Source organism: Tasmannia lanceolata, unplaced genomic scaffold, assembly GCF_043159265.1.
Source record: "Tasmannia lanceolata isolate RefF3 unplaced genomic scaffold, GAP_Taslan_0.1 ptg000012l, whole genome shotgun sequence".
NCBI classification, from domain to species: Eukaryota; Viridiplantae; Streptophyta; class Magnoliopsida; order Canellales; family Winteraceae; genus Tasmannia; species Tasmannia lanceolata.
Window position 1 is genome coordinate 34,710,651 of NW_027518689.1, and position 22,562 is coordinate 34,733,212.

At 39.3% G+C, this 22,562-nt stretch overlaps 3 protein-coding genes across 3 annotated transcripts; 1 reads left to right on the plus strand and 2 right to left on the minus strand.

The window, feature by feature from the left end:
* The first annotated feature begins 3,405 nt into the window (after positions 1-3,405).
* LOC143887246 (uncharacterized) lies at positions 3,406-5,388 on the plus strand. The gene is made up of 4 exons (XM_077391362.1): positions 3,406-4,035; positions 4,498-4,738; positions 4,839-4,956; positions 5,146-5,388. Exons 1-4 carry the CDS (start codon positions 3,506-3,508, stop codon positions 5,235-5,237), a joined length of 981 nt encoding a protein of 326 aa, XP_077247477.1. The 5' UTR covers positions 3,406-3,505; the 3' UTR covers positions 5,238-5,388.
* A 1,885-nt stretch (positions 5,389-7,273) lies between these two features.
* Positions 7,274-10,330, minus strand: LOC143887247 (heavy metal-associated isoprenylated plant protein 30-like). The gene is made up of 3 exons (XM_077391363.1): positions 10,139-10,330; positions 8,652-8,727; positions 7,274-7,802 (listed from the first exon to the last, which is right to left on the minus strand). Exons 1-3 carry the CDS (start codon positions 10,265-10,267, stop codon positions 7,483-7,485), a joined length of 525 nt encoding a protein of 174 aa, XP_077247478.1. The 5' UTR covers positions 10,268-10,330; the 3' UTR covers positions 7,274-7,482.
* Positions 10,331-20,051: 9,721 nt separating this feature from the next.
* On the minus strand, positions 20,052-20,531 carry LOC143887248 (uncharacterized). Its single transcript, XM_077391364.1, has one exon. The coding sequence runs from the start codon at positions 20,380-20,382 to the stop codon at positions 20,212-20,214; it is 171 nt and encodes a 56-aa protein (XP_077247479.1). The 5' UTR covers positions 20,383-20,531; the 3' UTR covers positions 20,052-20,211.
* Positions 20,532-22,562: the final 2,031 nt, after the last annotated feature.

Genomic DNA, 22,562 nt, shown 5'->3' on the forward strand with positions numbered 1-22,562 from the left:
AGGCTGCCACCTGTCCCAGAGTAGGTGAGACCCAGCCTCTCACAGGCTGCCACCTGTCCCAGAGTAGGTGAGACTCAGCCTCTCACAGGCTGCCACCTGTTCAGAGTAGGTGAGATCCAGCCTCTCACAGGCCGCCACCTGTCCTGGACACCTGTCCAGGACACCTCAACAGATTTTCCTTATAAATAGGGGACTAAAGCTCAGACTAATGGGTAATGCTAAAAACCCTCTTCTCCCTAAAAACTCTGACATTTCCCTTCACTCTTGCTCATACTGACTTGAGTGTCGAAGGACCTGTCCGGAGTAAAATCCGGTCTGGTCTTCTGACCTCGTTTGCCTTGTGCAGGACTAAGCACTCACCACAGGACTCATACTCAACCTCCCTCGTCACTCGCTCTCAGCTCTTACGCCACTGCTGTACCTGTTACCGATTTTTGGTCTAACAGGAGTCGTTCGAATGGAAAATATTCTGAGGCACATGTGCTATTAGAAAGCCCAAATCGCAAGCCCTTTTAATTAAAAATCTTCATAAAGATTCGTGCACTGTTTGAACGTTCCACCTATTGGAGCATCTGCCCTGTTCGAACACATGGACTGATCCCAGTTAGAAAGAGGTTGGACTGTAAGTAACACATGCTAATGAAGCCATTGGAATAAAGAATAAAGAACAGTTACAGAGAACAAGCTTCCCCCAAGCTATCATTTTCCCATAAGAGTAGTACAATTATCTAAAAATTGAGTGTGTTCCCTTTTCATATTTGTGATTACCAAAAGATATAATGTGCTAGATAATTAGCATATGGTATTTATTGGGGATTTGATCATTTTTTTAATGGGCAAGCTAGGGTTTGGCGGGGACCCCTACCGGGTTATTTGATAGAGAGAAAGATGGTACAATAATAGGCACAAAAACCGTCCCTAACTTGGAACATGTGAGAGAGAGAGAACCAAGGCTAAGCACATATGAGCAACAAACACTGGCTTTACTGCTCCAGATACTAGCATCTCCTGCTAGTCATAGTAAACAGCCGGCCCGCTGTAGGTCCACAGCTAGTCTGTTGCTGCGGTATAGATGCATGAGCTGACTGAGTTGGCACTGATTAGTATCTCTGAGGCTGAACTGGCCGGGTCCTTTGACTCGGAACTGGTGGAGCTCACTGCACCGGCCTGGTCATCTGAGATCCCTGAACTGATCGAGATTCTTACTCCATCTAAGGACACTCTGCTATCCTGTGGCCCTGCTTGCCACATCTGAAGCACGCGCCCATGGTCCACCTACATAACTCTGTCCTATGAAATCCTCCACAAACACCACATGCCAGTATGGACTGAGGAATGATCCTGCTCTGACTCAACTGATGCCACTGCGAACCATGCGTCTCTGGAAAAAGTCTGCGTTCTCTTGTAAGGCTACAATCTCACCGATCCCTCAGAACTCTGTCCTCTAAAAGTGACAAAGTCTGTGTCCTTGTTCCTTTGGTCTTCCCATCCCGTGTCTCGATTTTTTTCCACATTCTTTGCTCTATCCACTAACGAGTATATTAATATCTGCATTTGGCTCTCACTTAGTAAATGTGATCTTTCAATGTGGTAATTTCCAGGCAAGTAAGCCATGATTAGTGGTGGTCATAGACTCATAGCTACATAAGGGCCAGTAATTTCCTTTCGGGAAGTGATAAATAGACCCCATATAGGGCAGTGCTGAGAGAGAGAGAGAGAGATTAAGGGGTTGATTTATCACTGCCCTTTCCTTTCTTGACGATTTGAGCTGTAAATAGAGAACTTTCCTCTATTTTCTTTCAATATGTTAATTTGTAGGCAAGATAAGAATAGGCCTTCTCATGTGTTCTGCATGCTGAGAATCATCAAAGACTTGCTAGGTGAAGTGATATATACACAAGATTGCTAGTCGTGAGTGGTGATGAATCAAAATTGTCAGGGTGCTCTGCTGTTGGATCAAACATCAAGGGTGGTACCGATATCACGGTACTTAACGGTCTATAAAAACTCTCTTTATGAGGTCTATATAAATAAGAAAACTTGGATGTTTCGAATTGGGAGATGCTATCTGTATTCCCCTGCTCTGATAATGGCACTCCTCTCTTCATTTTACACTTGCCAGATTGGTTGACAATTAACCTTTGTGAATTGTGACAAGGGCAATGATAAATCGACCCCTATGTGTCTTTCTCTCCGCGACCCCCAAATATCTTAAATCGACCCCTATGTGTCTTTTTCTCTGCGCATAGGGGGTTGATTTAAGATATTTGGGGTCAATTTATCACTGCCCTTGTGACAATTATTAGAATAGATTAAAATGGGATTTGCAAGGGGCATTTCAAGGCTGGTAGTTGCATGAGAGAGCAGCCACATAGGCTCACTTTTCAAGAAATTTTGTCTCATTCATTTAATTTGTAAAAGGTTAATGATCTCTCATGCAACTGCAGCCAGCCGCAAAAATGCCTTTCTACCCGAGGAGACGAGTGCCACTGTTGAAACAAGGGAGTGCAGATATCATATTGCTTATAAGATTTTTCAATAAAATTTCTTCTGCTTTGTTCTCGTCATCTTATGATTCTTATCCAGTTATCCTTCTTCAACATATATGCGTATGCAGTTGTGGGCTTCTGAATTCCTCCTCAAGGGAACTCAATGCAATTTTGAATTGGCCGGAGTTTCAAGACAAAGATATACTCTTGCGTTATCGGAGATTTTCTATGCTGTGGTGTGCATGAAGTCAAGTCCAGTATTTTTCAAAAAGTTGTGTGGGGCCAACTTCGTAGAATGATCCAAACCGTTCATTTGTTGGGCCACCGTGTAAATGGGCTTTATCCCGTAAATCATCTCCATAAGATGGAACTGATCTCCGGTGGATTTAATTTCCCGTTAAATTAAGGCTAATCGTATTGGCACTACCATGCTTTGATAAATGCACTAATTCACATTGTCTTTTTTTTTTTAATCGGCTTCTAAGAGCTTGTTGGGAAATGTAATAACCCTCTGACAGCTGGTTAATTAATAAAAGACAAGTTGAGTTAGTGAAATTATCAAATCATGGTACTGCGAATATCAGTAGCCTTTATTTAGGCAAGGAATGAGAAACTATATCCACACTCCTATATTTTGATAATAACACTCTTTAAGACACTAGTGCAATTACCAAACATGGGACTGTAAATATCATTTTACTTTCTTCAAAAAAATTCCCCTCTACCCTTAACCCTCTTTAACTCCTCTAATTAATCAAAACCCATAATAATCCCATTTAAAACACAAAAAACAGCTCAGCAAAGACCATGCCACATCGGCTTAAAATTTGACCGTTAGCATCTCTTTATCCCCACTCCCAACGGTTACTTTTTACTCAAGCCCCAGTTAACCCAATCCTACAGTTAAAACAATAAACAACAAACCCTTCATATTCTAAATTCCCTCTCTCCTTCTTTTACTCCTGAAAAGAAAACCAGAAAACTTTTTATCCCATTTTTCCTTACCTTTCTTCTCAATGGGAAAGCTCTCAGAAGGCTCTGTCCACGAAGGCTTTCCTCCAATTTCCCCTGTAAAATGGGAAATTGAAACCCAACCAGAAAACGAATTCCCCGAAGAGCTCGTAGATTGGGAAACAGTTTCAGGCCTACATGGGCCTCAACGGACTGTTCTTCGGACTCTATCATCTCGTGGGGTTTTTTGGAAGCATTCATCAAAGCCCATTTCAGAACTTTTTCTTCTCTTTCACGGAGGTGATGTTGGCGCGGATGGGAACTGTCTTTTCTCAGCTGCAAATAAAGCTCTGAGGCTTGATGGATCTCCTTCGGAGCTCCGAACCCGTATTGTTAATAGATTTTATGAAGATTATTTGGGTGGGATTTTTCCGAGAAGAGAAATAGATGTTGTGATTCGAAATCTTTATCAGCCTGATTTGGATTTGGGTTGGGGTGTTCATTTTGTTCAAGAACTTAAGCTTTTGGCTTTGAAGAAAGATCGTGAGAATCTCGATTCATTGATCGATGATCTGGTTCAAGTGGGTCTTTCAAGGTATGTTTTTTTTACAAATCAAGATCTGGGTTTTTTTTTTTTTTTTTTTTTAAGATTTATTTTCTGGAGATTTCTTATGGGAGGAATTAGATGGTGTGTGGCCATATAGTCCAGTATTTTTCAAAACGCACTGTACGGCCCACTCCATAAGATGATCCAAACCGTTCATTAGATCGGCCACAGCTTAAATAGGCTGTGCCCAAAGAATCATTTTCATAGGATGATTTTAACCGTCCGATCTTGATCCGAGGGTTAGGATAAATACCCCAATGAAGATGATATTTTGGTAGACAACCTATTTACGCTGTGGCCCAACAAATGAACGGTTTGGATCATCCTGTGGAGTGGGCCGTACGGTACAGTTTGAAAAATACTGGACTATACGGCCATATGAAATCTCTATTTTATGTGATCTGGGTTTTGAAAATTTCCTCTTTTTTCCATTAATTGCCCCTTTGGCAGAGAGGCTGCCGCAGAGAGCGTTTACAAGGAGAGATGTGTATCGGTCGAGAACGGAGATATCTGGGCGAAATACATGTCCGTAACGGGCGATACGGAAGACGAATACGATATCATATCGCTTCATTATACGGAGGAAGGGCTCTTAACCGTTGATGAGAACCGAAACGGAAGGGCAGCTGCATTTGGAGACGATATTGCCATTGAAACTTTGGCAACGGAGTTCCAGAGAGAAATATTCGTGGTCCGATGCAATCCGATACGTTACGATACTTTGAAATTTTAATTTTTTCCGTTTCTTTTATTTATTTATTTATTCATTTTTTTTCTGAATTTTTTATTAGGTGCAAGTGCACGGTTCAGATTCCAGGCCAGATGAGGAGGGAACCCTTTTTTTCTTGCCACATCAGCCACGTGGCCAGATTTTAGGGCCTCCTATTTTTCTCCTCATGAGAGGAACAGGTCTTGTTTTTCACTGACCTTTTTCTAGAGATGATAAATTCGCACCCCTTGTAGCGTTAAAGGGGGTGGGAATTATCGTACAGAGAGGGTGCGAATTTATCATCCACAGTCTTCTTTTTTCTTTGTTTTTTAACTATAATATAATAAAAATGACAGCTGTTAAACAGAATTTCGGTTTCTTTATTGTAGATTGGTGTGGTGGTGGGGCCGATCACTATGAGCCGTTGATCGCCCGTGCTGCTCCGATCGCTTCCAAGGAGAAAGCTGTTGTGATTCTGTAAAAATATGGAGCCTTCTTTTTTTGGCCTCATTTTGCTTGTAAGAGAGAGAGAGAAAAGGTGCAGGTGGGTGATCTGTAATTTTTAGTTTTTTCTGGGGATTCTTTTGTAATTGTGTCATGTTTTTTTTTTTTTTTAATTCTTTTTAGGGATGTATCTGATGTTCTTTTGCCAAGAAATTGCAAAATGTTTCTTTTAATTTTAAATTAGATATGAAATGACTGTGTAATACCCATTATACTCCTCAAATTGTTGGAGAATATAGTGTGGGGATATCAAAAGAAAAAGATTAAGCTTTGATTGGACAATCGGAAATGATAAATGAGAGGGGGGGAATCATGTGACCAAATTTTGTAACGCCCCCATGTGGCGTGTGGTAAGGGTGGCAGTGGAAACTTATTGAAAACGTAAGGTGGCAACAGAGCGAGAAAGCACATGCAATTTTCAGGCACTGAACGTGTCCAAATAAAGAAAGGGAAAGACCACTGATATTGGCACGACCACCATGTTACGACCACCATGTTACCACCATGTTTTGATAATTGAAGTCACTCCTATTGTCTTTTATCACTTAAACAGCTGTGTCAATGGTTATTATATTACAGCCTATAGCTCGTCAAGGCTTTGTTTGTTCTTCTTCATCTTGGAGGTTGGAGGTTCGATTTCAACTTACCTACAGCAAAAAAAGAAAAAAAAAAGGTTAAAAAATGGGATTGGACCTCTAAAAATGATCAAGGAGGAGGAGGTCCCAACTTACCTGCCTAAAAAAAGGTTATTAGGGTGCCCAAAAAGCTCTCCCAAGCCAATTAAAACTGAAAAGACAAGGTGAGTTTGTGGAATTATTAAAACATGGTAATGCCCAATATCAGTAGCCCAATTGGAATCTTCAAATTTTGATTGAGTCAGCAATCACTCGTTCAATTGACTCGATCTTGACCCACTTCCGAGTCGAGCTGAGTTTTGGAGCTTTTGAACTATGTATTAAAGTAATAAGACATTCAGACCACCATGATTCTGTAGAGTATACTTGTGTTCCTAACATTTAAATGTAAAAAAGAAGCGGGACAGGCAGGATTTTTCAATTATGAGGGCAAGTCGAGCCAACTCAGACGAGTTTTTAGCACCATGGTGGAAATGGCATTTAACATAGATTTTTGTGCCCCACACATCTTTGACCCTGCTTTTGGATATACTTTTGAATATACACAGAGATTTCGGACTCATTAAATGAAAGGGTATGCAAAGATGAAACTCAGAAGTATCAAAAGCAAATGAAGGAATTGGGGGATGGAGATGGAGCTAGGGCTTTGCTTTTCTTCCATTTGAAAGAGCGATTGTGTGATAGTGGCAGAAATCTGGTACCATTTTGCTGTAAATAATATATGACGAGCTTAGCGCACGATTTACATGGTGCAACTTAAAAATATAAGTAAATGCCATGAGCCGCAAAGATGCACTAAGTATTTTACGTGGTTTGGGAATGATGCTTATGTCCATTAGGATGACAAATACAATTTTAACCAAGAACAAGAAAATTTCAATAGTTTAGAGATATTTTTCCTTCCCAAACTTTTCCAAAAAATTCTTACAATCCAAACAGGGCCTAGGTTGATTAGAAGTTGCATAACTAAGGTCATCTTCTGATTTCAAGGAAAACATTTATTGAGCAAAAATATTTACTAGGAATTTTTTTAGGGCAGTGATATCCTCCCCCCCCCCCCAATGGATATTTCCCCCCTTTAACAGAAATCGTTAACTTTTAAGCCTTTAGGAGTTAATGGTGGCTCCTCCACCTCTTTGTATATCCAAACAATTTCTGTTAAAGTAGGGGGGAATATCCATCAGAGGGGGGGGGAGGAATATCGCTGCCTTTTTTTATTTCCACAATTTAGAGAGAAATGATTAATTTTAAGGACTGATATTCCCACTACCATGTTTTGATAATGAAACAAACTCACCTCATCATTTACAAAACCTAGCTAATACAATCCTCAAAAAAATTTGCAATCCAAAGTGGGCCAAAGTACATACAAGGAGCATGATCAAAATTTAAACCAACTAAAGCAGAAACATTACTTTATTTACAAGCTCCAAGGAGTCATTTACAATCTCCAAAGAGCCCTCCAGCACCTTCCACACCCTCACCCCTCTTTTTTTAATGGCACCCCTCCTTTACTAACATCAAACATTACATAACAGATTCATCAAACATTACATAACAGATTACTATACCCAACTGATACTCATATCACATGAGGCAGCACGCATGCACGTTATCATCGTTAAACATGTTGCTGACCTTGTCGTCCCCTCTATAAGTCACCGGAATATTACCATATTTGTCTCCATTGTATCCATGCCTCCAGTAGTTGTAGCTCTCCTTGTACTCGCTGGTGGTGTCCCGGAAGTAATTTGAAGCCGAGGTGAAGTATAAGGGCACATAAGGGTTGGGCCAGAACTCAGCCTTCTTCCCGCTCCTCCTCACGACCTTAAGCACTTTGTTTTTATCAACGTACCCCGTTACAGTCACCTTCTCCAGTTCAAGGTCCACCTCCACCGAATCAACGCCTGCCATGTGGAACCCATATGGCCATAAAATGCCCTGTTTCTCTACTCTAGGAGCTCGTTTCACCTCTGGTGTGACTAACTTGATCGAGGCTAAGGACAACCCTCAAAATCAGCCTTTCACTTTTCCGGTTAGGGCTGAGGTTAAAAAAATCTCAGCCTTTCACAAAAAAAGTGAAAGGCTGATTTTTGGGTGAGCCACTTAGTGCGATGGAGGTGAAACAATCTCTTTGGATTCTTTATAAGGTGCCTAAGCGTGGTCCAGTGCAGGCGGTAGGACAGAATACCGCGCCATTGATATTTGATCCAACAGCATATTCTTGAAAAGTGGTTTGCTCTTGGATCAAATATCAAGGGTGGTGATGACTTACTTCACTCCTGGGCACCATATTCATGCGGAGATAAGTCACGCCCTCCAGAGGGTTAAGATGATCCTAACCCTCATCATGCGGAGATGAGTCACGTGTACATATATTCACGTTGAGGCATAAGAAATGAATAGTTTGGATCATCCTATGTAGTAGTTCCTACTGTAGTATTTGAAAAATACTAGCTAGGCTTCATACTACATAAAATCTCTTTCTGTAATAAATATCGTGTCAAGTCCCCTGTGGACGGAACGTTACCACCCTTGATATTTGATCCAACAGTAGCCTCTTGAAAAGCGGGATATCGTTGGATCAAATATCAAGGGCGGTACCGCCCAGATGGGACTTGACGGTTGGGCACCACATAAAAACTCGTTATTGTTTATATTTTGAAGACCCGAAAAATAACACTTACAAAAAAAAAATGGAAGCGCAAAGGGATGAGTATGCCAACAGTAGGGGGAAGTGTTATGTATTTACATACCTCTAAGTTTCATTATTGCGTTTTTTACAACCCTCTCGCAGCCTGTGCAACACATCCTTACCTTGAGCTCCACTGTCTGCAAAGATGAATATATGAGAATATTTGACATATCAAAATTTAAATGAGGCTTTTTTTAGTTAAATAAAGAGGAGGAGTGGGGTGGTGGAGAGTACTACTTTCATTAAATGATTTGCTTGACTCTCTTTTATTCATATACTGTTTTATTGTTTGGTATGCTTTTTAGGTCTGTGTTGAACGTGAAAGGCAGAAGGAGGCCGTTCCAATTGAAAATTGGATTTGTTGGTACTATTTTTATATGGGAAACTTGGGTTTATTTTAAATTTATTGGCTTACATGGCTTGTAGATTTTATTGCTAGAGTTTTCTCATGGGAAATATGTTGAAGAAGAGGAAGATCAGCAATCTGGTATTCTATTGATTTGTGATCACTTGATTGCTTGAATATATTCACTGGGAACTTCTTACTTTATGGACATGAGGAGAAAACTCTACAAACGTTGGTAAACCAAACAACACTTCTAAGAAATAAATAGGGCAGTAAATATTGTAATAGCTATCTTCTTAGAAAACCAAAGTCTTTTCAGGAAACACAGTGGACACGTACAACAACTTTCTACGCACCGTCTAGAAAGATGTAAAGACGACTCCTAGATAAAGTCTAGGAAAACAAAAAAAACATAGATAGATAAAAAGGAAAATGATTCTAGATTTTCCTTAATCACCTCCTTGTTTATTTTACTATCAGTTCCAAATGGGTTCTCCAACTTAGCTCGTACAAGAAATTAAATAGATGAAGGAGGCCATGGAAGAAATATTAAGGGCCTTGTTTCACAATAAAGTATGTTTAGCAGCCATGAAAGTTTTTTCCAAGAGAGAGAATGATAGAGCATGAATGAGGAGAGGGTGAGATGTGCCTAATAACAGGGAAACGAAAAATTCTTATCAAAAGAGTTTTTGTTTTCCTTATTTTCTGCACCATTTCTTCAGTCATGTCCTCTCTATTCTCTCCCTCTACCATGGTCCCTACCCCTCTCTCTACACTTGATAAGCTTATATTCCATGAAAAAAAAATTCAATGGCTGCCAAACGTGGCCTAGGGCTCTGTTTCTTTCATCGTATATACACCCATCTTACGTTGAAAGAAATGGAGTCTATGTAAAAATTGGTGGGTTTTCTTCACAACCAACAAACGAAAAAAGTGGCTTTAATGGGTTTTCAATAATACAAGGAAAAGTAGCTATGGTGCCTATGCTAACCACTTTTTAAGAGCCTGCTGCTGGATCATACATCAAGGGTGGTACTTTTGTCGTACCACCTACAAGGGACTTGACGCTTAGGCACCATATAATTTCTCAGAAACATATAAGCCATCCATTTTCATTTTTATATGAATAGAAAATAAATCCCTTTGCAACTACGTGAGATACCTAAGAAGAACAAAATCAAACACTTGGAATGAAAGCCAACCTGCAAGGAAAGAGGGCGTCCTTTGGGCATGTTGCTGTTGATGTTGTTGATTTTTGGAAAGCGAAAGAAAGAGTAGTGGTCGATGGTGGAAAGGAAAGAACTTAATCTTCTCTCTATTGTTGTTGCCATGACTAACTTGAGTTTTAATTTAAAGGGAAGGTGACTCAAGTGGAGGAGAAGATGAGGACGCGTTTAGAAGATATTCCTCCAAGGCATCGCTTCCTTGGAGTTATAATCTCTTTGTAATATTCCATGTTCCATTCACAAGACAATTGTAGGGTTGTTAGTTTCCTTGGCCTCCTATTCCATTGTACTTAGAGATGTGGGCCATCCCCTCCTAAACAATTAAACCCTAAAAGTAGAGAATGGTATCTCACACCACATTTTAATGCTTGAAATGTGGGTCAAGCTAAGATGGTTGACAGTACTCAAAGAGAATATCAATTATCATAAGAAAAGGAGGGGCGGATGCAAAGGGTAGGAAAATATATTCTAAAAATCTCCTTTTCTCACGTCTTTAGAAAACACCAGACATGCACTATCCTTCTAGCAAAGTTATTCCAATAACTTAGTCAGTAAGGCTTTCTACACATTTTGCTGTTCCTTTATTTTTATTTTTATTTTTGAAGAAGAAGAAAGCAGAACCTTTGGATTCTTTTTACTTAAAATTGTGTTGAAAATCTCCATCACTTGGGTTTTTCATGCTTTAAAAATACCTTTGGAGTACAAAATTTAGCATCTATACCCACACTATTCTACAAGCCTTTGCTATAGCCCCCACAAGTATAGGTTTGGTAATCATAGAGTAAGCAAGTATAATTTCTCTATTGGACATGCAGATGAAGAAAATAAAGAGACTGTTGGGTTTTTTTGCTATAGATTAATGCAATAGACAAAGCCATGGATGTATGGCTTCCGCCTGAATTTAGGGATATCTTTATTATTTTTTCTCTACCAAGTGTAGGACAGTACTTATCCTTGTTCTCGGCTATAAAATAAAGGATGAACACTTGTTTGACATATGTGTTGGAGGTTCGTTTTTCCCTTTTAGATTTGGGTTCTTTATGATTGTGAGAACTAATTTTAAGGACAATAAGTTTGGGGCCCACAATCGGTTGTCACAATCTAAAACGAACAGGGCTAACTTAGTTCGAAAACCGGGCGGGTCGATAAGGTTCTCAGTCGTGATCAGTTATTAACTAGGCAATGGGTCAAGAAGACTAGGTTAGACTTCACGAAGTCGGTTTTTGCTAATCAACTGAACCAACTTAGAGGGTTCCGAGTCGACTGGCTTTCGTAAAAAACCAAATTATTTTTTCTTTACTACTTTTTTTTTAATAGAGAGCGAGTCTGGTGCAACGGCAAGGTTGCTCCATTGTGACCTAGTCATCACTGGTTTGAGTCACAGAAACAGCCTCTCTGCAAAGCAGGGGTAATGATGCGTACATCTAGCCCTCCCCAAACTCCGCAATGGCAGGAGCCTTGTGCACTGGCCGCCCTTTTTTTTTAACTTTTCTAATTGAATTTTAAGTATCTTGTTTAATAAAATGTAATTTAGACTAAGTATACTCGACCCACACACCAAGTCAACTTGTGAACTTGTGACGCAGGAATGAAGTTGTAGAAACGAAAGTAGACGATCATCATCTTCTACCTAGCTATAACAAAACCTTCAATCCACAACGAGAATTTTAGACACTCAGCTCAACTAAGCCTTTGTCCCAAGCCTTAAATAGGCTTAAAGATAACAAAACAGCACTTCTATAAATTTTCCTAAAATGGAAAAATTATAAAACATACTTAAACTCATTACTAACCTTTAATGAGAATTCTAATCCAATGAGACTATTGAAACCTTAAACCGGATAAACAGAGCAAAACAAGAATTTACTATAATTTAGTAAATTCTGGCTTCAAACCTATTTTTAACCCTCTCTAAATGGCTTCTTTTTTAGATGATGTGCATTCATAGCAATTCTGATGCCTGTAGCCGAAATTATGTCTTTTGAAAGACAAGGTGCACCCTTTTGGCCTGATCTTTTCTGTATCCCAAGTAGTCATCTGTGATGCGTTCTATATCAACTTGACCTAGTGGTCGACCAAATCTCCATCCAGGTCTGGGTTTTTTAGTAGTTCCAACTCATCACTATTGTCACATCATCATAAGGTAGTTTCGAAGCTATGAATTATAGCGATCAAGTGGGCCTTACAAATCATCACATTCTCATTGGATGTAGAATTTTTATTTTTATTTTCGGTGTTCCAGAGTTTGGTATTTTTTATGGATTTTTATGACATCGTGTGAAACAACTAAGTACTCCAAAAGCTTAAGCTGATGGAGATGGCCTTATGTAATCATTTATACTTTTAACACTCCCCTCGCCTGATGCCCCTCTTTCTAGGGTTGGCCTACATGTGGCATATGTGGCCCCTCTTTTGGATTTGGCCATTGCATGTGGATTTTTACTATCAAGTAGGTTTGAACTCATGACCTTTGGCTCTGATACCATGTGAAACGACAAATTACTCCAAAATCTTAGGCCGATGGAGATGACGTTATTTAATCATTTTTACTTTAACACAGAAATATTTTTCCTATTTTCTAGGTAAATTTCAACACTACTATACTCTACATTTTTTTTATGTAAATCCTTGCCATTTGAGCTATAGACCCAATTTAATGGGCCTCACAATCATGTCCTGATTGAAGTTTTTTGAAAGATAAAGAAAAGTCGGCAGTTTGGACGCAAGGTAAATTTTCCAATTTTCCCATGCATGGAACTTTTTTTTCATTTTTGGGAAAATTTCAACCTTAATAACTCTTGTTTTTTTTCCATGAATCCAAGCTGAAAAGAAAGGAAACCCGAAAATAAATTATCAAAGGGCAAAGGTTGCCACTATCCACAATCTCATAACATACCGTCAACAAATAATAGAAAAGTAAAATTCTTTCATACACTAAAGGGGCCGTTTGGATATTACAAGCTAAAACCGTAAGGACCTGTTCGTTTTAGATTATGACAACCGATTGCAAGTTCGAAACTAATTTTTGGAAATTTTGGACTCACAATCAGTTGTCAAAATTTTCCAGTATGTAAAATCCAGATTTTAGCTTATAAGATTCAGTTTTTAGATTGTAAAATCCAGATTATTAAATTCATGTATCAAAAAGGCCCCTAACCTCTTTGATCTTATATATAAATCCTTCCTGCTAACCCCAGGGGCCCGATCACGGCCTGATTGTAGTTAGACACGGTCATGATGAGCCCATATACCAATCATTAAATGTAATCACTATTACACCACTAAGGCCCTGTTTGTTTTAGATTATGACATTAGATTGTAGAGTCCCCAACTGATTGTTGGACCAAAAATTGCATTAAATTTGAGTCCAATAATCGGTTGGGGACTCCACAATCAGTTGTCATAATCTAAACCAAACATGCCCTAAATAAAAGGAATGGCCCTGTTTGTTTACGATTATGGCAACCGAATGTGACTGCTAATCTGATTATTGGACTCATATTTAAACATAATTTTGAATCCCATAATTGGTCTGGCACTCACAATCGGTTGTCATAATCTGAAACGAGCAGTGCCCAAGGAATAAGTGATATTTTCTAATTTTATCCATAATCGCTTACTATAATTGCGATGTTGGCTTACAGACTAAATTAAATGCACAAGAAATTCCCCATCGTGAATAGAATACTAAGGCACGAGGAGACATTCGAAAGTTGAGTGTTCCACCTTTTCCCGAAATGTTCCTTCTTTAATAATTCACATCGAATTGGGTTTTCTCCCATCTAACTTTCTTCATGGAATTGGTTTGCGAACAGCATCAACACACATGACGTGGAAGATTAGCATCGAGCCTCATTTCATGCACCCAGATAATGTTATCTGTGTGGGGTGCTCTGATTGCCCTGATAGAGAATATTTGAGCAGTGACATCTTCCACTAGCTAGAACCCTTCTATTCTCATTCCTTCCTCTACCTAATATAAATCTATACTGAAAACAAAGTATATGGATGCTCAAGAGATAGAGCTTGAGACTTTTTCAGTCGTGGGGATTGTTCATGATTTACTGAGATAAGATTTCTTATTATGTTGGTTGGGCCTCTTGCTTAAGCACTTAGATTCTAGGTGTCAAGAAATCTAACCGGCAAAAATCTGATTCCTAAGGCTCCGTCTGGTTGACGTTGGGTTTTTATTTTCCAGGAAGTTTAGAGAATAGCTGCCACACGGGACAAATTCCTTGTTCGGTTGCCAAAATAGCATTGGACCCCCCTTTTACTCCCTTATGTCTCTCATGTAATAATTGCTTATCTGACATCGACTCCTTGTCCCCTCCTTATCACTTTTAAACCAGATTATTCCAAACGCAAGGACTTTTGATTGAATTTTCTTGGGAATGGTGCTCTCTCTTTATCTCTCTTCCTTCTCTCTCCTCTCTCCCTATATTGATAATGACACCCCTACTTATTCTCCTACTCTCCGAATATATGCCGTGCAACCAAACACTACTTATGCTATTCTCCGAGGTAATTCTAGACAAATCAAAATGCTTGTCTCCTCCCTTTTGACTTCTTTTGACTCCATATTCCACTACTCTTCGAACCACCCCCGAGCAATCAAAAGAGATACTAAAACCAACCCCTCTCTCTCCACCACAATGGGACCCACCACTTACATAAGTGGGCCCCATGTTCTATACACACATTAGTGTCTTATAAGCAAACCATTAACATGAGAACTGTTGAGAAAATTCGAAAGGCAAATCCGATCCGATCGTGCACAAATTAACGGAAAAGAAAAATAAGAGAACAAGATGAGCATCGAGACTTTACGTGGTTTGGCCAAGATGCCTACATCCACGAGCAAGTACACAATCTTTCACTATGAGTGAAAATAATATATAAGGATTACAATGGATTAACCCAAACCTGCATACCGGCAAACCTTTCCTTGCCCTCTCACCCAAGATCATACAAGAGAATAACCCGAGAAAACCCGAAAGAAAACCCAAGAGAAAAACTCTGAGAAGAAAAACCTCTCTCTCTCTCTCTCTCTCTCTCTCTCTCTCTCTCTCTCTCTCTCTCTCTCTCTCTCTCTCCCTTTGTTTCTCTCTTTCTCTCTTTCTCTCCTTCTCTCTTCCTCACGCCCAAGTCTCTCTTGCCACCACACACTCTTGTGTGGGAAGAGACATTTTACTTTGGTTTTTGGAAAACCAAAAAAACAACTTCTAATTTTTGCTTCCCATGAAAGGAAACCGAGCCTAGTAAACTAGGCAACTTTCCAATAATCTCCATCTTGGCTTGTTTTTCGGCCATCTAAAAATTATTCCCTCATAGAGCATGCTTGAACAGAACATCCTGAATCTAAAATCCACTCAACACGAGAAGTGTGATTACCTTTTGAGACTGTGGGAATGTCTCCAACCGTTTCACTTTGCTCGTCTGTTATGGCCACCATCGTATTTGTAGCGCCATTGTCCGATTGGTCAACTCGCTTCAGACAATCCCGCTCGATGTGGCCGTATTCTTTGCAACAGTAATATTGCACACCCTTTCCGTTGACCTTGAATCTTGACTTGTCTTTTCTTGATCCCCCGTCAGACGACCTTCCTCTTTCATTCCCACCATGAACAACCAATCAATGCTCTTGACTTACATAGAGAACATGTTTCTTCCACATCTCATTCAAAAAGAGCGACGCCATGATTTCCTCTAACGTCACCATATCCTATCATATAATAAAATCGTCATCAAGTTGCCATTCAAATCAAGAAGCGAAGTAAGAGGCAAAAGGGTCTTATCTTCTTCCTTCAACTTTTCATTAACCTTGCGGAGTTGATCAACAAACCCGTTGAACACAGTAATGTGTTCTAAAAGATTCCATCCTTCATCCATCTTTAGGCCGAAAAAATGCCGCTTCAAATACAATCAGTTGGCCAAGCTTTTTGACATGTAAAGTTTTTCTGGCTTCTACCATAATTTAGGTGTTTCCTCTTCTTCTTGCATAGCATAATCTGTAAAACATAATTGAATCGTGCTGACCGCCTTCGACTCAATGTCTTTCCACTTAGCATCCGTCATCTTCTCCGCCTTTTCATCCCTCTTTCAACACTTTAGCGAGGCCTTGTTAAACAAGTATGCCCTTCACCCTCATCTGCCATAGGGTGAAACTGCCCTTTCTGTCAAACTCGTCAATGTTGAACTAGATAGATGTTGATTTTACCGTCATTTCAGACACCCTGCACTTCTCATTGTAGGGCTCCACCTCGAGCGATAATCTCTTAGATAATCTTTCTATCCTTTGACGATCACTGTAACCGTGATCCAATCACAACACCTATGACAACTTCATCCGGAGTCAATCGCTCGAACCATGGTTCTAATACAAGTTGTTGAGAAAATCCACTGGGCATATCCGATCTAACCGTGCACAAATTAAGGGAAAAGTCAAATAAGAAAAAAAAAACCCACAAGATGAACACCGAGATTTTACATGGTTCGGACAAGAAGCCTACATCCACGAGCGAGAACACGATCTTTCATTACGAGAAAAACAATATACATGGATTACAAAGGATTAACCCAAACCCGCAAATCTTTCCTTATCCTCTCACCCAAGATCGTACAAGAGAGTAACCCGAGAAAACTCGAAAGAAAACCCAAGAGAAAAACTCTGAGAAGTAAAACCCCTTATGTCTCTTTCTCTACCTCACGCCTAAGTCTCTCTTGCCGCCACACACTCTTGTGTGAGAAGAGAGTTTTTACTAAGAAACATGATGTGGAGATCGAGCGTACGACCAATGGAGAGCCTACTTTTTGTAGATTTTCCTGTTCCTAAGGGTGGGCTTAGGTTACTTCGAAGTTCGATGTTTGTTGTTCGTTCCACTTCTCCGTAGTACTCTTGGTCTCCATAGCATTACTCTTTAGTAAAACCTAAAAAACTATTTCTAATTTTTGCTTCCCACGGAAGGAAACTGTGCCCGGGAAACTAGGCAACTTTCCAACGAGAACAATTAACGATCTACTTTTAGCAGGCAAATGTCTAAGAGATAGATGGCTAGGATTACGCAATCAAGTTGAGATTTGGTCGTGGCTCGTCCATAGTGCCACCCACCTTTTAACCCATCAAGTTGAGATTTGGTGGGCCCATCATGGATAAGCCGTAGCTGGACCATCCTATCTATCTAGTCTAACTAGGATAATGCTAAAGGGCAATGATAAATTCACACCCCCGTGGGATAATTCGCGCCCCTTCAAAGGAGGATATGTGGCAGACTTTTAACACTTTTTAATGTGAAAGGGGTGCAAATCATCCTACAGGGGTGTGAATTTATCATCATCGCCCATGCTAAATATGTGACTGTTAGGCTCGTTTATATCAGCCTATTTCGACCCCCCGATGGTACCATGTCTATGTGATCAGATCTGTTGGTCTGACCGGCGACCACAAGTCCGACAACAAAAGCTATTCTAACGACTAGGCGCTTGATCAATTGTTTAGGGTTCCGCCAACAAAAGCTAGGGCTACAACTCGGGTTGATGCTTGGGAATTCGGATTGAGCTTTTACAATAAAATTGGGCCAGGACCATGTTGATTTCAATTCATTTTTTTTTAGCAAAAGCTCAACCCGAACCGACCCGAATTGCACCCCTAACAAAAGCTATGTCATTTAGGAACAGGACCATGTGGGCTGCCTCCTGATATTTCCCAAGGCCTACTCTCTTGATTACACATATATGTCCCTGGTGTGACCTTAGAATAGATGGAACCCACTTCTTGATAAGTTTCCAAACAACACACAGTACTTCATAATCTACTCGGGCGCTATTAGGGGGAGTTCTCCCAAACATTATTTGGGGAAGTTTGTTTCTAAGGTAGGAAGAGTTGCATTCATTGTTAACTACGTAGATATATGGCCTACTCTCTCTCTCACAGCAGTAGTAGTAGTAGTAGGTCTTCTTCTCCCCAGCCTTAAGCCTTAATTAACTACGTAGATATATGGCCCAATTCAAAATTGATCATGTCCTAAACTCAAAAAGTAGATCCCAATAGCTCTCTTGAAAAAGATCTAATGGATGAGGATTCTTCATGGTTCATGACCAAGACATAAGTGGATCGATTGACACCCCTAGGGAAAGAGCACCATATAGGTGGATCCATCTACAGTCCTATAGCATAAGTCATCTGATCAGACAATTAGAATCATCCACATCCATTGACAGTGATTTCCCTCCCTTTTTCTATGACCCACCTTTGATTGATATGAACTTTCCACTTTAAAGGCATTGATTTAGACCTCCCATAATACATAAATCTCACCAAATCTCCCCTATCCTAACATCCATTGTTCTTCATATTACGTTGTCGAGCACTGAGAGTAAAAAACTACATACAGAGCAACTGCTCACATTCAACAAAAAGAAAATACACATTATTGGCTGTTCTGATCAGATTATTATTGTAATTTTGGACCGTCAAAGCTCCAACTCCTACGCAATGCTATCAAATGGACGGTTGTATTTGAATCAAAGTTGGGGCCTACCATTTGAAGTGGTACAATGAGGTCTCTCCATAAAGAAGCCTTTCTGTCCACAAGCATATGGACCACATTGACGGGGCCAACCTGCATCAACAACGATATGGTTCGATGCCAACTGTACATGTATACATGTATAGCTGAACAATGGAGATTAACATTTCAGTAGGACCATTAACCAACAAATGTACGGATGTTCGGGGGTTGAAAATACCAAAAGCTACCCCTTAAAACTCTTTCTTATCCGCTCAATCCAAAGACAAACCTAAAAACCAAAAGTCTCACATCCCGTGTTTTTCCTCAGACATCATGATTCATAAGGCTTCTTGCTCCCATGTGAAAAAAATAAAGAAATTGGAAACATCTAACCCAACACCTAAAATCTACATAGAAATCCCAACAAAAATAAATAATAAACAAATATATAAATGGTGTTTAGGTGAGTTTTCTAGAACCCTTATCTCAAAGTCTTGGGGTGCAACTCCGGTCGGGCTTTCCAAAACCCTATCCTACACGGGAATTATCTAGGTGAGTTTTCTAGAACCCTTATCTCAAAGTCTTGGGGTGCAACTCCGGTCGGGCTTTCCAAAACCCTATCCTACACGGGAATTATCTTGTGTCGGGTCTAAATTTTATAGGAAAACCCGAGATTCGTAAATCAGGTTTTCAATTTTTTAGCTTAGAATAGTGGGTAATTTAAAAGAATGTAGAAAAAATAAAAACAAATCTTCACACCAAAAATCTCTACATTTATGTCATGAAGTGTGTAAATTTAAAGACACTGTATTTTAACATAACATACATGATCACCTCAATGAAAACAATTGTATCAATATATTGGAAAATAATTTGCTACGTTACTAAAGAGATATTTAACACCCATATGAGGTTTTCATTCTTTAAACCCAGCGCAACCCAAGATTGAGTCAGGTTTTCCAATTTAAAACCCGACCCTACCCAAGATCCATGATTTCTAAACCCGACCATGTTATTTTCGGGGCACCCGACCCAAGTTGCAGCCCTAAATGTCAACTGCACCGGACATGACAAGTAATGGAGAAAATTCTAGAGTAATCTAAAGACACGAGAAAACTGTTTTGAGTAGAGATTACAGAACCCCAATATGATTTTACCGTAACCCCCAAAAAATTAGTCTCATTGTCTCTAATTTCTTCTTGCTGTTCAGATGCCCTACAAAAAAAATATGTAAAGACTCTAAATTAAGCTTTTTTATACTTAGAAGTGCAAAAACAAAGAGGGTTGAGATTTGAAAAAATTCCAACCCTTTCTCTCGAAAATTAAAATAAGGTATAATTTCATTCCAAATTCCATTGGATTATAGGATAATCAGAGCATAATTAAGACAAAGGAAAAAGAGTTAATATTATCAAATTTACAGATTGGAAACGCTCATATACACCATTCAAACCGCATTAAAACCCAAGAAGAAAAACATATAAACAAAAACCTATACGGAAGAAAAAAAAAAAAGAAAACCCATTTGACAGTGGGGTCAATCTAGGCCGTTCCTCGAAGCGGGCGAGGGGACGAAGCGAAGCGTAGATTTCTCAGTATAAGAAAACGCATGCGTCTTGGGAACGGCGCGTCACGAAACAACTCCTCTAAAACCCTAGCCAACAGCATCGTGTACTCCTCCAAAAGCTCCGCCACAATCGCCACCAAAATCATTTCTCCTCCTCTAAAACACAAATCTCTAATGGATTCAGAAAGATAATACACAGAAGAATGGTATATAAGCTCAGTCTCAGCTGCATATAAAGCCCAAACGGCCGTGCTTTATTTTCGTCTTCTTCCTTTCCATTCTATCAATTTTTTTTTATTAGCATGTCCAGTAGCGTTTCTGTGTGCCGCTTTGGGTTTCACGTGTCCTTTCTAGAGAGAGACACGTGTCTCAAAGAGGAAAGCCTATTGGTGTGGATTCCTTCGTTCTTATCCAGTAACTAAAATATTTAATTTTTTTCTTAATAACGAAATTAAGTGTCTTTAATTATAACCCTTTTTATATGACACACATAGCTTTTGAATAGTGGGCTCCACCCATCAAAACATTAGGTGTGTAATATCTAATATGGTGTTCTTCACCCCGGTTTGAGACGGGCGGGTTTGAGTGGAGCTACTGTATGGTGGGCCCACCCTATGTCAGGATTTGGGTGGGCCAATAATAAACTTATGCAAACAGGATAGCCAATCCCAAATACTGATTATCCAAGGATTTTCTATCCTCTTGCTCATGCTCTCTCCTCACCATACGCATCAATGTATTGTTGATCCAGTGACCAAAACTACCCTGCCTTATCTGTTTGATTAGATGATCCCTGTTAGAAAAATGTTATCTGTTGGATTGGGTTAGTGAGAAATTTAGTAGTTAGCTTAGATTAGGTAACTTGATTTGATTATGACCATCTCCTACCTTATATCTTTCTCTGTTTTTTCTATATAAATATTTGAACAGTCATGGGTGGTGGCTCTACGGGCATCGTTGGAGTTCCATTTTCGTTAACCGAGAATCTCTCAATTTGAAGATTAAGGGTAATTCTTTCATTGTCGAATATCACATTGATGAGGGGATTTCTTATAGGTTCTTTGTAATCATCCTAGATTAATGAAATATCATCTCAACCTACTGATGTCATTCCAACCAATCTTCTGTTCGATGACTTAGCAGTATTCAAACTTCGTAATATCTAAGGAAATGTTCGTTTAAGACAGCCGATTGTGATTTCAAAACCAATTATTGGATGCAAAATTAAATGTAATTTTGATCAAATGTGGCTTAAAAAGAGAATGACTCTGTAGAAAGTCGCTTTTATAATTAGGGCAGTGATAAATCAACACCCTCAAATCATAAAATCGACCCCCATATCTCTCTCTCTAAACACTGCCCTATATGGGTGTCGATTTAAGATGTATGCGTAGGGGTGGCAACGGTTCAGCGAACCGATGATGCTTACACTCTAAACCGAAACCGAACCGAACTGAACATATATATGTCCAAACCGAACCAAATTGAATTGATTCAAGAATTTCGGTTTCGGTTTTTTTTAATAGCTTTCTTTCTTGATTATTCTAGCTAGGGTTAGAGTAGAATTGATCATAACCCCTCTTTTCCTTTTGATCCAATGGTTCTCTTCCATTGCTTCCAATATTAATTTTGAACAAGTGTATATTTTCGGCTCGGCAAGGGTTCGAACCGAAACCGAACCGAACTGATCATCAGTTGGGTTCTACTGAACCGAAATTTGCCACCCCTACATATTGGGGTCGATTTATCACTGCTCTGTAACTAATGATAAAAGGCAATTTTTTCTTAATTCCTTGTCTTTTATCTTACTAGATGTCAGTTATAGTGGTGTTTTTCAAAAAGTACTGTACAGCCTAAGGATGATCCAAACAGACCAAACCGTCCATTTGTTGGCCACAACGTAAATAGGTTATATCCAAGGTTTTAAATTTCGACCGAAATTCGGGTTTCGGTCGAGAGCGAAATCGAAAATGGGTGAAATCGAAAGTTACCAAATTTCAATGGAAATTTCGAAATTTCGTTTTCCCCAAAATTTTGGGCCGACATTTAAGGGATATCTCCAAAAAAATATATATGTTTTTAAATTATTATTTAATATTAGAAATTTTGACGAAATTTTGTACCGGATAAAATATAAACTAAATCGATTTCGATAGATTTTGAACAAAATTTCGGCTGAAATTTCGGTTTCGGTGAGAACCGAAACTCAATCTGAAACCAAAATTTAAAACCTTGGTTGTACCCGAAAAATAATTTCCACGGGATGATATTAACTCTTCAATCTACAGAGGAATTGCACATTATGAAAAACTATAGATCATAGGGT

Excerpts from the sequence above, each read along its gene's own strand:
- LOC143887247 (XM_077391363.1), bottom strand. The coding sequence starts at position 10,267 with ATGGCAACAACAATAGAGAGAAGATTAAGTTCTTTCCTTTCCACCATC. Across the intron at positions 8,728-10,138 it reads GACGCCCTCTTTCCTTGCAG|ACAGTGGAGCTCAAGGTAAG; the intron begins GTTGGCTTTCAT and ends TCATCTTTGCAG. Across the intron at positions 7,803-8,651 it reads CGCAATAATGAAACTTAGAG|GCGTTGATTCGGTGGAGGTG; the intron begins GTATGTAAATAC and ends TCCACATGGCAG.
- LOC143887246 (XM_077391362.1), top strand. The coding sequence starts at position 3,506 with ATGGGAAAGCTCTCAGAAGGCTCTGTCCACGAAGGCTTTCCTCCAATT. Across the intron at positions 4,036-4,497 it reads GTTCAAGTGGGTCTTTCAAG|AGAGGCTGCCGCAGAGAGCG; the intron begins GTATGTTTTTTT and ends CCCCTTTGGCAG. Across the intron at positions 4,957-5,145 it reads TCTCCTCATGAGAGGAACAG|ATTGGTGTGGTGGTGGGGCC; the intron begins GTCTTGTTTTTC and ends TCTTTATTGTAG.
- LOC143887248 (XM_077391364.1), bottom strand. The coding sequence starts at position 20,382 with ATGATTTTGGTGGCGATTGTGGCGGAGCTTTTGGAGGAGTACACGATG.